Source organism: Echiichthys vipera, assembly GCF_963691815.1.
Source record: "Echiichthys vipera genome assembly, chromosome: 5".
Taxonomy (NCBI): domain Eukaryota; kingdom Metazoa; phylum Chordata; class Actinopteri; order Perciformes; family Trachinidae; genus Echiichthys; species Echiichthys vipera.
In genome coordinates this window covers 31,494,077-31,510,682 of record NC_139830.1, presented here as the reverse complement: position 1 = coordinate 31,510,682, position 16,606 = coordinate 31,494,077, and the positions used below count along the sequence as shown (strand labels likewise).

General features: G+C 41.0%; 1 protein-coding gene across 1 annotated transcript in view; it reads right to left on the bottom strand.

Moving 5' to 3' along the window:
• Positions 1–12,530: 12,530 nt before the first annotated feature.
• pipox (pipecolic acid oxidase) overlaps positions 12,531–16,606 on the bottom strand; it is a 51,540-nt gene continuing 47,464 nt past the window's right edge. The window contains exon 8 of the mRNA XM_083914504.1: positions 12,531–15,276. Within this exon, the coding sequence (XP_083770630.1) occupies positions 15,146–15,276 (131 nt within the window). The 3' untranslated portion in view covers positions 12,531–15,145. The remainder of the gene's footprint in view (positions 15,277–16,606) is intronic.

Genomic DNA, 16,606 nt, shown 5'->3' with positions numbered 1-16,606 from the left:
AAAATATTATTTGTGATTTCTGAAGGTAGAAAATGCTGCTTCATTGCCCAATAGTCTACTGTTTACTACATGCTACTATGCTAGCAGCAGCAGCAGTAGTAGGAACAGCGGGAAGAAGTGCCTGACCAATCAGATCAGACTGGGCTCTTCGTGAGGCGGGTCTTAAAGAGACGGTGTTCCAGCCATGAGCAGAGAAAAAGAGAGAAAAATAAAGTGTTTATATAACATTAAAGCATGTAAATACAGTATGTTCTAGTGGAAACACAAAATACATGTATGAACCTGTATAATCAGTCCCCTATAAAGAATTCAGCTGTGTATATAATATTATCCTAGCAAAACTAATAAAAGAGAGTGAGGGGATTGAGTATTACACATCTGTTAAGAGTGTGAGCTTAGTTCAAAAAAGTGGTCAAAAGGCAGATAAATTCCGGGCAAGATTCAAAAATGCCAACAGTACAGCCTGATAACATCTGTTTGTTCAAGCCTCCTTTCATGCTGAATGCTTCACAGCCCCAGGGTGTATGACAGGCTTCTATTTGTTGTCTGAAGCCAAACTTTGTATTTCCTCAGAGTAGACAAAGCACTGCCACAGCCACAGTAAAAATTGTACAACTGTTATGTTCTTTTGCGGGAGTGCTACTCCTCATGAGGGCCTTTAAAGTTCCCCTTTGGAGGCCCTGCAGACCCATGCCATCCCCACACAGGTGATTTTCATTTTCTTGACCCCTCTTCATACGACTGTGTGGGGACTGTCCTCCCAAGAAAAACAACAGCATCTGCAGGTTCTGGGACCAGGAAGGCAACTGTCTTCTCTTTTTTATACTTTATTTAAGCACAATACATTTTATTGTACGGTTATTGAGCCTACATTCCTCAAAATGTATTATAATATATTATACTATATTGTCAATACATAAAAGACAAGACAAATAATTCAATCAATCAATATACAAGGGATCTCAGGCTTTTTCGTCCCTTTTTGCTATCTCTGCTGTGGGGCTTAGCGTCACCCAAAAAGAATGTGATTGACATCCATTAGCTCTTTAACTTAGCATCCATTAACTTAGAGGACTTTCATTCATTCATCTTCAACCGCCTATCCCGGGGTCGCGGGGTTGCTGGAGCCGATCCCAGCTGACATCGGGCGTGAGGCAGGGTACACCCTGGACAGGACGCCAGTCTATCACAGGGCACATAGAGACGAACAGAGACAGACAACCATTCACACCTACGGGCAATTTTAGAGTCATCAATTAACCTATCACGTGCACGTCTTTGGATTATGGGAGGAAACCGGAGAACCCGGAGGAAACCCACGCAGACACGGGGAGAACATGCAAACTCCGCACAGAAAGGCTCAGGCCGGGATGCGAACCTGTAACCTTCTTGTTGTGAGGCGACAGTGCTAACCCTTGGAGGACTTGATTGGCACAATTTGAACTAAGAGGGCAAACTATTTTGCCTTTTTACATCATCAATTGCTTCATTACTTCGTCTTACCTTTCGCAATAAAAGCTAAAGATATATTCATGTTGTGTCACTTACCATTGTGTCTTACCACTTTACCTAACTAATTGTGTCTTGTCTTTGTCTTGTCAAGTCTACACATAGAAGAGGGAGAAACAAAATTTTGATTCCTTGTACGTCTTGTTCATGTGAAGAATTGACAATAAAGCTGACTTTGACTTGGATATAACGTTTCACCTCATCACTGCCTACCAGAGAGCATTTCACTAAGAGGCAAGTCAACAACACAGCTTACAACTCAACAAAATAGCTTATGGTAGCTATCATCAGGTAGCATGAATGATGGATGGTGGAACAACCAAAGATACTGTAGAAAGTCTAACGGTACCCGTCAAAAGAAGAACAGCAGGTGGACTGAGGAAGAGGGAGAACTGTTCTTTCTACCAGAGACTACAGAGACTACAGATTATAAGCAAGATTGTACAACTCAGTCATTTCCTGTATTTGTGTCAAATGTTTCGTCATGGCCCTGCCTCTTAAGGAAAGTAGCAGCAGGTCCTGAGTGACACCAGACATAACACTGCTTGAGTAATCGATATGGTGCTACACAGTCAGGCATCACGAATAAAGAAGTAAAGGACACCGGACTACATGGTCCCTAAACATTAAAAAGTTGGAGTTGTGGAAACGTATCCTTTCCATCTGTATGATTATTATCATTTCACTGAACCATTTTTCAAAGCAGGAGGGTGTGGATGGTTTCCAGTCTGTAAGGATCATTTTCTGCCACCATACTTAGCATCAGTTGTGTAGTTGAGAACTCAGCATCAAAAAAGTGCCAGCTCTGGATGAAGTGGAATATATTTTCCATAGACCTCAGAGAACCACTTAAATATTTCAGACCAGTATATTTGTATATGAGGAAAGAGCCATTAAATAAATGTGTGTTAAAGAACCATCTGCCCCTTTGCATGTCACTTATGAGTCTATTTAATTTGGTCTTTGAGTAATGGAGTCTGTGGATGACTTTAAACTGATTCAGTTTATACATCACACAATCAAACAAGTTTGGCTTTTGGTCAAACCTTCCTTCCAAATGTTGTCAGACACCTTGAAATTCAGCTCAGTAGACCATGCTTCTTTCAGATGGTCAGTGGATACAGAGATGGTGAATAGACGCACAAATGGAGATATGAGATGTCTGGAGTCTGGAGGAAGCTGTGGGAACTTGTATTGTGTGCACTTGTCAGGCATGGATTGAAAATTTGAAAAATTTGTCTAACGTAGTGCCCAATTTAGAGACAGTCAGAAAAATAAGTGTTGGAAAGGTTAAATTCTAATTTCAGCTGATTAAACGTAGCAAACTTTTTGACTACAGAAATCTCTGCAGGTCGCAAATGTCAGGCCCCGGGGACCAGGGACTCAGATGCAGACAAGGATTAGTGGAAAACAAGAGAATTTATTGAGTGGAACACAGATATGGCTTGAGGCTATGCAGCGGGGGGTGTCTGTGAAGGTTGGCCAGTCTCAGGGTCCAGGCTGGAGGTTTGAGTCGTTTGGCGAGGCAGGCTGGGTTCAGGCTCTGGGCCGGTGTCTGTAGCGTACACAGGAAAAAACAGAATTAGCTACGCGCTAAAAAATAGGTTACACAAGTTGTTGGATGGCTGGCGTCTTCTCACTAGAGTTGGGGCGGGAACTAGAAGGTTGCTCTGAGCATAAGAAGCCGAGGTGATTGCCGGTGATGGGCAGCAGGTGTGTCAGCTGTCTCCTCGATGGGCTGCAGGTGTGAAAGCTGTCTCCTCATAACCACGCCCTCCCCTCAGCAACTACCAGAGGAGAGGGAGAGAAAAGAACACAGAGACAGACAAAAAGCAAAACCACCAAGCACACCAACACAAAAACCACAATCATACGCAAACAGAGGCCAGGGTCTGAGTCACGACCTGTGGGTCGTGACAGCAAGGCTCTTTTCCCTCCATACAGCAAACACCCCATCTGTCTGTGATGGCAAAAAGGAATGGTTGTGACAAATGGGGGTGTAGATAGAGACATTTGACAATGTACTGAAACTTCTTATCTGCATTAAAATCTTACTTTTATTTAAAAAAAAACTTGGCTTCCTAAATATGGTAAGGCCCATGCCTCCCCCATTATTTGGCTTTTGAGGATGGGTCTTTGATTTACAATGTGATTTGTAGCCCCAACAAAATGGAACTATAATAGAGTCCAGATTTTTAATGAATGATGAGGCAAGAAAAATTAGGAGATTTTGGAATAAATATAAAAATCTAGGAAGAGACACCATCTTGACAGCGTAAAGATTAATAAAGATAAATAAAGATTCTGTTAGCTCCGGAAAAAATTAAACATTGACAAACCCCGACCCCCTCCCTAAACAAAGCAGCACCTATGCTATCATTGCCAAGCAAGGACCACTGGGCGTAAGGCAAGTAAAACTCCCTATTAGGCCTGGTACCCAAACCAGTCTAAAAACGAATATACCAGCTAAGGCAAGCCAAGCGCCCCCTCCACTTATCCAAATAATATTGAAAAAGTCAAATAATGCCGTCTTTAGTTGTGTTGAAGCTAACTGTTTACAGCGAATATCTCATCTGTCCTGTGGAGTCATCATGTCTGTCAGTGACGTGCAGTCAGGAGAGGCAGGTGAGGCTGTGCCTCCCCTGTCATCATGAGAGGAAAAAGAAACAAAATAATAAAACAACACAAGTATTAATATTTATCCTCTGGACTATGATTTTGGTGTGGTTCTTATTTTTTATATTAAAAATTTTTATAGTAAAAATGGCAGAGTTTCCTGTATTGCCTGCTTAAATAAACGGAGTCTCTTCAGAGATGAGAGGTGAGGCACGGACAGCCGTGCCTCCCTCCAGATTGCGATCAATCACAAACTGGATTTGAGCTTGTGCAAAAGGCGCGTGCTTGTTCCCATTTCTGTGTATGTTTCCAATATGATGGTTGAGGACACTTTTATGTAATAAAAGCATACGTCTTCTTTTCCATGGTGTTCAATAATGTAATTTTACGCAAGTGTGTAATATTTACATTTTATTGATGTGACATAAATCCACAGGGAAAATGCTTGCCTTGAGGCAGGCAGTACCTCTGCCTCAAGGAGGGCGGCGATAGTGAGCAGCCTGATAGCCTGCCATCAGCCAGGTCACGGTGAACTCTGACCTGTGTGCAAAAAGTAAACACAAGAAGTGTGCTGTGGGACGCTGTAGAGCTTAGAGACAAGCTGTCATTTCTTGCCCTGAAAATGGAGGATTTGATTTCTAAACTAAGACATTTTCCAAAGCTGGACTTTCAGTAAGTAAAGGTAAGATATACTGCAATATACAGTGGCACTGGTGTTTTAAAATGGTTTTCAGCATCCTATTCACTCCTATTCTCTCCTATTCTCTCATCCTATCCTATTGGCATCCTACTTTATGTTTATAAATCAGACTTGTGCCTCCCCAACCCCAACTCTCACTGCACGTCACTGATGTCTGTTTATTTCCAGCATTGCGTCTCAGGTGCCCTTTCACAAATTTCTTTGCTTCTCCAGGGGAAGTGAAGGCCCTACAGTTGCCTGATATGTTGAAGCTGGAGTTTGGCTGAGGAGCACAGGCTGTACTTCACCTCCATCTCCTCATGACAGAAATGGACCCAATGAGTGTGCGAGGCCTGGCTCCTTCAGCTGTTGTGCAGTGTGCACGGTCAATGATAAGCATTTTTGGAAATATGTCTCACCCAGTTGTTTGGTCCAAGTGGGGCACTGACTAATGAAGGGGTGGCATGTAGTTTATGTATGTGCACACAAACGTCAGAATCACATTTAATGTTCAATTTGGCTGCTGGTGAGCCCATCGACTTTGGTCTTTCAGAGGCTGCAGTGAACTCAGTTGTATATCTAGAGTGAAGATGTTTGTTGAATGCTCTTGGTCTCTAGGTTGTGGTTGCAAAGTTTCATAAGGCTGTGATTATCCCAGAGGTTTCAACAAATCATTTTAGACAAGAAATGCTCTCAATTCCAGCAAAATGGCTCCTATGAGGTCTACCTTCATCACACATCAATACAGCTGGGCTCATTGTATCCACAAGAGTCTTAGATTTCCAGACATATACAATAAATGTGACTCCAAAGCTGTGTTCTAAATCGTTCCCCATCATAGAAGTAGTGCCATTTTGTAGTGGTGTTCGAATTCTCCGTGGTTAATTTAATTCACTTTATAGTCCACTAGAAAATACCCACAATGCACAGCTAATTTGAGCGTACATATGATGTACACTGCATTGTACTCCCACATACCACAATGCGATGCGGTCTTGTTTTACCGAAGAAGCAGAAGAGGTGCTAACTGTAGCCAGAGAGCTAACTGCAGTTACCAACAACCGTTACTCACCAGCTTACTGCTGTTACTTGCTCATGAAATAAATGAACCATGGGCTATTACAGCTCCCAATCAGGACGCAACCATTGTTAACAAAATCACACTTTAACACCATTCAAATTTCAACAATTTATTCGGGATTTAAGTGCAGGTTTGTATCATAAACAGACTGAAAAATTAGTTTACAGTTTTGTTCGTTTACATGGCGCTGAACTATATCTGTCGAATGTACTGACGCAGCAATTTGTTAGAAAATGTATGTGAAGTGTCTGAAATCTTGTTTGATCATTCCTTATATAGTGCACTATTTAATAAACACTATATAGGGGATAGTGAGTGAGTGAATGAGGGAACGATTTCAAACACAGCTCAAGACTATTTATGGACCCCAGTGTGCAGAAATGCAGAAATACTCCATTTTAGAAAAGGACAAAATACCACATTGTTATTTTAAGTGTTTAATCCCCAAACTGTATGGATTATCGTGGGGACTCATAGAACCAATTTTATTCAGATATTTTGAGGTCAGAGGTCAAGGGACCCCTTTGAAAATGGCCATGACAGTTTCCCTCGCCAACATTTATCCTAACTTTGGAGCATTATTTAGCTTTCTTCCAGACAAGCTAGCATGAGGTGGGTGGTACCGATATATTATTTAGTTTCTTATGATACCAGTGTATTCCTTCAACTTGAAGAGAGATCCTGTTACAAAATGTACCATGAACCAGTCGATGGCCTGATTATGAGGTTGTGAACCGGTTGACTGAAGCTTCGCTGCTGCTGCATAGCGTCTCCACTCTTCTCCTGTAAAAGTTAAAGGTAAAAGGTCAATGCGAGAATCGCATTGATGAGACTATTACTATAGAGTAGTGTTGAGTGTTGCTATGGTTGCTTTTGAGGAAGAACAACATGGCCAAAACAGTTTACAGTGCACCATCAAATCTTAAATGTTAAGTCTGGAAGAAATGTAGATTCTCTAAGAAGGAAGGAAAACATATGTAAGGTCTGTAGAAAAACATGAAGTCCAGCAGCAGCCTGACTAATCTTAAAACTCACCTGGTGAGAAAAGTGTTTCCAGACACAACTGGGCCAGGTCTGAGGTCATCACGCCATCTACAGCCCATTTTATTGCTCAGGACCTTACAGTAGAGTTGAAGTAATGTCTTTGGTCACGTGGTAAATACGTTAAGAGTCTGTTTGTTGTGGGGTTTGTTTATTACTATTGTATTGTTTTGTTGTTACTATAGCAGTTAGCTCATTTATGTTGGGTCACTTACCATTGTGTCTTGCCACCTTACTAATTGACAATGAATTGTTATTCTGAAATGATCCATTTGTCTTCCACGTTCTTCTCATGCCATAATGTAAAAGAACAAAAATACCTTTATGAAAAATATCCATGTGAAGGTAAGCGGTAGAGCCACTTAGCTTATTTTAATTTATTATGGAAAATGAACATCATTAAACAAATGTTAAGAACTGTATTAGATTGCATCATATTGCACCGAAACCTTAAATATTAAAATGTATCGTTCCCTGACTCATATGGTTGCCCATGTATCTAGATATGTATCATAAGAGAGAGATATTTATGCATGCATTTCCCAGGACATTTAGAGTGGCAGCTGCCCAGTTCCAACATGTTCCAAGCTGTCTCATCTAACCCTCTGGGTTATGCATTGAGGTCCAGAGACACCTTGAGTTTACTGTGTTGCCCGTGTAAATATTCATCACTGCATCAACTGTTTGCATTCTAGGAAAATGTCGCTTATAATCTCAAGTTTGCCTGAAACCTCCATGACAACAGTGGCAGATTTCCTTCAACAGGGAGAGAGAGAACAGTTGTGACACTGTGCTGTAAGGTTGGCCAAGTGGAAAAATACTTCTGCTGTCATTCTCAGTCTCACCATTTTTTTTCCCTTTTCCATCATTCCAGTGTCACAGCAGCGGTGTGAGAGATGCTTCTAACGGTTGGCTTCACCCCCTCTGGGACAATGTTTAGCTAACCACTGGTATCCCTGTTCGGCCCTCTTTATATTACTTTGATATCACAGGGTTCTATAGAAGAAAGGTTTGTTTCGGCAGCTGCAGAACCTTGTTGCTGCTACAAATGGGTTTCAGTTTATCTTCACAAATCTTGATATACAGCTGTGGTTGTCATACATTCTATGTTATTTTTGGAGACACGTGCCCATCTCCCTGTACACTGTATTTTAAGAATGGTAAAATGAATGACAAACTATGGAAGCCAATCTCTAAAAGAAAGGCTCTCATGGTAGCTCATCATCTTAACCTCACCTCATAAAAGACATTTAAATGCAATTCCTGACTCAAAAATCTAAATTCTTGACTGAAGGGCCTTTTCACACCAAATGGGCAAATTAATTTAAAAAAATTGAGTCATCCATTTCTAATTGCCTTTCCATACTGAATGGTTAATGGCAATAAGCTGTGTCGATCAAGTCTGTGTCTCCTGAGTCCAGTCCAGGTGAGTGTGAAGACCTCCACAACACATAAAACGAGCCTGTCTCCAGTGTGAAGACCTGAGTGTGGGTTTATCATATTAAACGCAACGATGAATAAATGACTCTGTGACAGTGGGCAACTTGAATTTTTCTTGGAATGCATGGGACATTAATATTCCTATCAGCCTTGACGTGAAAGGTTTGAATGTGTAAAAACTTCAACGAATTTTCCGTATTTTCTTTTTGTCTTTTAATTTTGTTCCCGGGGTGAAAAGGCCTCGAGTCAAATTTAGGATCAAGTGTTAAGTTATGAGCTGATGTTGGAAACTTTCTATGAAAAATGTTTTTTTTCTATATTTTCTGAATATAGTGGCCAGTGGCGGGACACTATGGACAGCTAGACTTGAAGGTTTTAGAATGAGGCCATAAAGTCCTACAATACTGGTTGCCGCTGCCATGTTTGTTTCCGTAAACACCGTGGTGGCATGATGTCGTCAATGATCAGCTGCACATGCAGGTCACTTCAGGAGTGTGAGCTGTTCACACAGCAATCTGAAGAAAGGCCACATTTAAAGACCTTATGTGAACAGCCAAACAAAGCAATAAATCTGAATTCTGCGTTAAGACCTGCAGTGTAAATGTAGCCAATGACTGCTCTGAACTCTAATCAAACTGTGAAACTAGGCAGCACTGATCAAATATGAATAAAGATTATTATTCCTGCATAAAATGTTTTCAAAAACATACTTTAGTGTACTGTTTAGCTGGGAAATTAGAACGTTTGTGACCAAGATGAGCCCAAACCAATTAGGATCACAGAGAGAGATGTAGAGATATTACTACAGTATTTCACTGTTGTTGAATGCCTTTCTATGTATCTATGCATCCTCTTAACATTTTACAGCTTTTGAATCAGGAAGACCATCCCGTTCCACTTGCACTCAGTCAGGTTGTGTAAGCATAATATCTTTAAAACATTTACTATGAATTATGAGGGTCTGTGGAAATCTTGCTATTTTTGGCCATGGTGGTCTCATGGTGATTCACCATTTGAAGTTTAGTAAACTCAGTCACAACAGACACAAAGCTTTACGGCTTCACTGAAAGTGACAGAAGAAGAAGAAGAAGTGCTTGATGTGAATCATCTGTTTTTCTTTTTTGGTTAGTGTGAGTTAACATGCTAATACACTTCTGGCTAAGCTGGTTTACATGCATTCTTCATCTAGAAATGAACTTAAACTCCAACATACCTCCCAGTAGTGCCCTGTCCGGACTGTTTTCTTAATGTCACTCCTGCCCGCTCTAACCATTACAGCCCGTTCTCACAGTGTGTGTGTGTGTGTGTGTGTGTGTGTGTGTGTGTGTGTGTGCGCGCGTGTGTGTGTGTGTGTCTTAACCTCAAACAATTAGAAGGACCACTGATTTTGGTCTTCTCTTGTCCCACAGGAAAAAAACACACTATTTTAATAACTAACAGTTTTTCTAATTTTTCTTACTCAATTCTTGAATTTTTTCAGGACAATAAGTTAAAATCTCTAAACCTTTAGTTTGTTGTTTCGTTCATACAAGGAAATGTGTTTGGCTTGTGTGCAAATGAGTAAAATAATTGTCCACAGTTTGCATAATTACCACTTGAATCGTGGTTTGCTGATCAAAACTGTGTTGATTCTCAGTGAGAACATTCATTCTTTCATCACACATAAAATGACCCATTCAATTGAGAGTGCAAATTTTTGTAAATACGTTCCTTATATGAGGAAGGGAGTGAAAAAGCATGTGACTGTCTGTAGTTTTTAAATCGAGAGACACCGTAATTTACTGTATGTGGCACATGCCATGACAATAAAGGCATTCTGATTGATCAAAACCTGTCAGATTAGAAAACCAAAAGAATGAGCTCTAAGCTGCTAAAATGCTATGTAGAACTGAGGAACACTGCAGAGTTAGTCAAATTCTCTGTGGGTTCATCACTACGAGTGCATAGCAATATGATCAATTAACATAAAAATATGGATTAATGCATATTTTATGAGACATTGTTCCGTCTAAATTATTCTTGCTAACCTGTGCTCTGAGAACACTGAGCACTCAGATTAATTTAACTGGAGATCTGTGCCATGTTTTTCTCCCCTCTGCAATGCCTCTATTAGACATTGATGTACAGCAGGCATGTCCAAAGTCCGGCCCGGGGGCCAATCACGGCCCGCGGTAAGATTTCATAGGGCCCGCAACTTCGGTCTAATAATATATTATTTATGGCCCGCTAGCACTATCTAACAGAATAAATAAATCACAAAACTTTAAAATGTAATTTCTCCTTTCACCACATGGTGGCAGCACCACTAATTAATGCTTCCTGGCTATGCATCTTTGTGGCAAACTTTCCCCTTTTTCAAAGAAAAAGAGGAAAGTTGATAGAGGGGGACTGTTGCCTTGTTTACATACAGAGACACTACCAAACTAAACATGCTAACACATACGACAAACTAACAGGGAGTGACCGCGCTGAAAAAGTGAAACAACTGCTCTGGCATCACAACAGCGATTTTTCACGCGGGCCAGTGAGTCAAAGGAAAGTACCACCAAAGCCATCTACGAAGTGGCCCTGTTAATAGCTAAACATGGAAAACCTTTCACTGAAGGTACATTTATCAAAGACTGTGTCCTGAAAATGGTGGAGAACGTTTGCCCCGAAAAGAAGGAAGAATTTATGAATGTTTGCCTGGCACGTAACACTGTGGCACGGAGAGTCGAGGACATATCATCAGATATTCAGAGACAACTGGGGGACAAGGGAATGGCTTTTGATTATTTCTCATTAGCCTGTGATGAAAGCACCGATGTATCTGACACTGCACAGCTCTTGATTTTTTTAAGAGGAGTTGATGACAACATGAACGTAACAGAGGAGCTGCTTGACCTCCAAAGCCTCAAAGGCCAAACCAGAGGAACAGATTTATTCGTTTCTGTTTGTGAAGCTGTTGATGATCTGAAACTACCATGGAGTAAAGTTTCTGGTATCATTACCGATGGTGCGCCTGCCATGGCTGGTGAGCGAAGTGGATTGTCCACGCTGATCTGCAATAAAGTCAGCGAAGAAGGAGGTAACGCTATTAAACTTCACTGTATAATTCACCAGCAGGCTCTCTGCGCCAAACGTCTCCAATTTGACCATGTTCTGAAACCTGTGTTAAAGGCTATCAATTTTATTCGCTCTAAAGCTCTACACCACCGACAGTTTCAGCAGTTCTTGCTTGACATTCAGGCTGAATATGGAGACGTAATATATCAAAACGATGTGAGGTGGCTAAGTCGGGGGTCCGCAATGCAGCGATTTTTCTCTCTCAGAGAAGAAATTGGACGTTTTTTATGTGAAAAGATGCAACCGATGGGAGAACTGTCCGATCCTGTAAGGCTGGCAGATTTGGCTTTTTTGGTTGACATAACGAACCATCTGAATGCGCTGAATGTTAATCTGCAAGGACAAGATGCAGTGGTGAGCCAGCTGTACGCTCACATCAAGGCCTTTAGAGCCAAGCTGCAACTTCTCCAAAGACAATTGTCCCAAACAGCTTTGAAAGAGGTCATGGACAGTTTCCCACAGGACAACATCGGTGCGCAAATGATGAGTTATGCAACAGCTATCGCATCTCTTTCTATGGAATTTATCAGACGCTTTCGGCATTTTGCTACTATTGAAAAGGACATGTTGATTTTCTCTTCTCCCTTCTCCGTGGACCCTGACGATGCTCCTTCACAGCTGCAGCTGGAGCTCATTGAGCTGCAGTGTGATGATGAGCAGCGCGGTAAACACCAGCAGCGTACTCTTGTTGACTTTTACAGGCAGCTGGATAAAGGCAGGTTTCCAGAAATGCGAACATTTGCTAAGAAAATGCTGAGCTTTTTTGGCTCCACATATCTGTGTGAGCAAACATTCTCCGTCATGAACTTAAACAATTTCAACGAGTTCCCTCAAACCAGACCTGGCCTCCTTACTGAAATCCAGATCTCAGTATCACCCTTCTCATTAGTGACAGCAAGTAAGTGTCTGAAATCTGAAATTGAATGTTTTAAATCTGTCACTATTAACAGTGAAAAGCCAAAAGCATACTTGTGCACTTGGACTTATGCCACTTTTTTATTTTATTTTATTAAACATCTTGAATGACAAGAGCAAAAAGAAGTTGTTTTTAACTTTAATGATAACAGACAACTTTGCATTACATATAACTCTTGTTTAAAATGGTCATGAAGCAAAGATATTTATCAAACTCAAGGAAAATTAAGGTATTCCGTACAGTTCAATGTTCAATGTTATCTGACTCTCCAGATGTGAATTAAAGGCAGAATTGGGTTTTTAGAGTTGTTCACTTCTGCCTGAGTGGCTTATATTTGGTTACACTGCCATTTAAAAAATAAAGATATAATAGTGCTCATTTGCATGTGACTCTGTTGTTAAAAAAACATCAGAATGAACTACTGGCCCCTGGGCATCTTCACTTTATCAAATCTGGCCCTCTTTGCAAAAAGTTTGGACACCCCTGATGTACAGTGTAAACTCTAGGATGTATAATTGGTATCAGGCTAGAGAGTCGTGCAGAAAAGAAGTTGTCTTTTTTCAAGGCTTTTGGGGATTTAATATGTAGACCATGGTCCAGATACTGTAGGTGTTTCAGTTGGCCCTGCTGGATGATTATTGGTGGCTGAATATTTGCATTCGCATGTTTAATGTACTTCTAATTTTTGCAATTTGCATAATGGCCCGTTGCTATCCATCTGAAGTCACTTAGAGGCAAAGGAGCAAATGGCTCAATGATCTCTGCCGTTTCACTGCATAATTTTCTCATTCCCACTGATGGCGGTGGTTGGCAACCATTGTAATAGGCCGTCTGATTAGTGATTAAAATGTTTACCGGTACATGGGGAAGTAGATCCAGGCAATAGGCCACCTCTGGTGCCTGAGCACGCAGCTGGCTTCACATAGACAAATGGCTTGACGACTGATGTCTTTTTAACCATGTACTTAGTTGGAAAAATGGTGAATGCTGGGAAGACAGCGACAGGAAAGGTTACTGATGCATGAAATCATACAAGCCAATATTATGGCTTTTATTTAATACCATTTACCACAGAATGGGTGAATTTACAATTACACATCAATTCTAGACTTGTTGTCCTTAATGTTGGTTCTCTGGTCAAAATCAAGTTATATTCTTAGTTCATCAAATAATGCTCTGTATTCTGCTCTGTATTGTAAGTTTTCCTTCTTTCATTCCTTCAAATGTGGGTTGGATGCTATACTGCACTGCAGACTAAGTGTACCATGGTGAACTATGCAGTAATAAAACAATAGTGAGGTAAAAATCTGTACAAATAGCACAGAATCAAAGCAAATATTTAAACAACTGTGTGAATGTGTGAAATTTACTTTGAGTCCAAAGCAGACTTATTTAAGGTTAAGGTTACTCATTGATTTTGAATGGCAGCTTGACGCTTTCATCGCCTCCATCGCTCTTGGTGTGAATGCACGGTAACTTCCAAACCCTTAAAAGACAACGCTCGCTGCATTATAAGATTATATAATGGTAAAAAAAGGAGTTGTGAGGGTGTTTCACTTCCTCTAAGACACAGAGAACAGCCTTCTTTTTGCCCTGGTGACAGACTGATAGCCTGGAGGTTGTAGGGTTTGGGAGGGTAGTCTAAAATCTTCAGAATGAGTTAATGGGATAAAGAGGTTTGGACTTATTTTTAAGTGTCAAAGTTTTTTTTATTACAGAGAGAATAAAGTACCACATTTGAGGTACCTGTATTGGTACCCATTCAAATGTACCCAACCCTTCTGCACCTTGACCCATAAAATAAAAGTAAAACAAAGAAAGAAAGAAAGAGTGGTAACGAAGGCGGCACTTGAACACACCGAAAAGACTACAGCTGACAGCCGCCACGTAAATTCTGAGAGAAAATAACTCTCCATTCAACAGGCTGAATTGGCTGAAAAACAACCAACAAAGGCTAATGAGGGCTGACTAGTGCCAACGGTGTGGGACACCCCCCAAATCGAGGACAGATGCTCACCAGCAGACCGACTCCAACCATCACTGTTGGCTTGGTTCATCACTACCTTATGTGGCCAAGTAATCGAACTTCTCCAGGAAGAAATGAATACAGCTGGGGAAATCAGCTTTCTAGTTTTCCCCTAAACATTACACATGAGGGAATTCAACATTTTGAGAAATGCACTTGTTAGTTTTCTTGCCCAGTTAGATATATTTAGACCACTGTCATGTCTGTATGGTAAATAGGAAACTAGAGTCCTTAAATTCTTTAACTGTTTGACTATTGCTCACACAGTTGTTCACAAAGTGGTGAACCTCGCCCCATCCATGTTTGTGAACGGCTGATGCTCGTTTATTACCCAATCCAGACACTCTTTTGGAGCATTCCTCAACTTTCACAGTCTTTTGTTGAAACTGTCCCAGCTTTTTTAGAACGTGTTGCAGGCATCAAATTTAAAAGCGAGTGAATATTTGCAAAAATACCAATAGTTTATCAGTTTGAACATTAAATATCTTGTCTTTGTAGTGTATTTAATTTAATATAGGTTGAAAATGATTTGAAAATCATTGCATTCTGTTTTAATTTACGTTTTACACAATGCCCTAACTTCATGTGGATTGGGGTTTGTATGATAACCATGTGTGTTAGTATGTAACTACATAGGGCTTAATTGCCTTGATAATCTCTAATTATACTAAAATTACAATAAGACAAGACTTCTTTGTGATTTGTTGATGATCTGGGTATCCAGTCCCAGCTCTATAAAGCGGATTTGGTCTTTGCCTGGAAGCGTCTGATCCGGAAAGGTGACAGGTCAAGGGAAGGCACTTCTCCCAGACTGAGTTCACACAGGAGCTTTCCAATGATTGGTCCAAACTTGAAGCCGTGACCTGGAGAAGAGAAGTCATTACAGTGAGCAAAGTACGTACATAGATCATCAAACCATGTCAGATCAGCATCCTAATGTGAGCAAATCCATGCACCTTCTAGTTAGCCTAAAAATAGCCGGCATCTCTGGGCCTTTGTCTGAGTCAGGCGATGGGTTCGAGCGCCACATGAGTGAATACATAAAAGAAGAGTAAAGCTGTTGTGATGCCTGTCACTGAGCATCTATTCACTTTAGAGAACTGGGACCAAATGCTAAATTAAGGGAATTTGTCCTTTCTCTGTGTAATGGCTTCATGTGCTCAAACCCAGGAGAGAGATGAGAGTGCGCCTATTTTCAAAATGCAGCCTTGTTGCTGAGGTCTGAGAGGCAAATAGTGAATGTCAACAGGGCTCGAGGAATGCAACACATCACCATCTGACAAAGGTCTCAGAGCTCCCATGGATTCTGCCTGGCTTTGAAGTCATAAAAGCTTGGCTCTGACAGTTTGGCCATGTGAGTTTTCATCTCGCCAGAGAAGGAGAATGGAAAACCTCAATAGATGGCCAAGCCCACAGGGTGACTTTGTAGTCATGGCAACCCCCCAGTACTTGCTTTAAAGCATTTGTATCAGGCTTTGATGACAAATGCACGTAGTGAAGGAGGGGGAGGAAGGCATTACATTTTTTCTGTATTAGAGAGAAGCCCTGTGAAACTCTCTGATATGGCTCTGAGCATTATTACTGCAGCTGGAGAATGAGCATGAGTACGGATAATAATTAACACTGACTCATAAACAGAATAAGCAGAGCCTAAAGGTGTTCTCTGGAGACATTATGATCGAAATAGAATGCAACACTGAAGTCATGTGAGCGTTATCATAATTAGTAGAGACTGGATGAGACTGGGTGGACTGGTTACAGTGGGACAGAGAGACTGAGTGGACTGGTTATAGTGGGACAGAGAAACTGAGTGGACTGGTTACAGTGGGACAGAGAGACTGGGTGGACTGGTTACAGTGGGACTGAGAGACTGGGTGGACTGGTTAAAGTGGGCCAGAGAAACTGGGTGGAGTTAATATAGAAGCTGAACATAGAACTGATTGAGGAGAACTTTTTGGAGCGTAAGACTTGACGATTGTCACTGTCCCCATATTTAAGCGTAAACTTAAAACTTTCCTCTTTGATAAAGCTTACAGCCAGGGCTTCTGAGCCCTTAGCTATGTTGTTATTGGCATTCAATTTCTCTTAGAGCCTGCATGTACGGGGCCTAAGCTGATTTTGTTCTGCTTAATGATGCTGCTATAGGCCTAGTCTGCTGGGGATTCAATTCATTTTTATTTTATTTATAGTGCC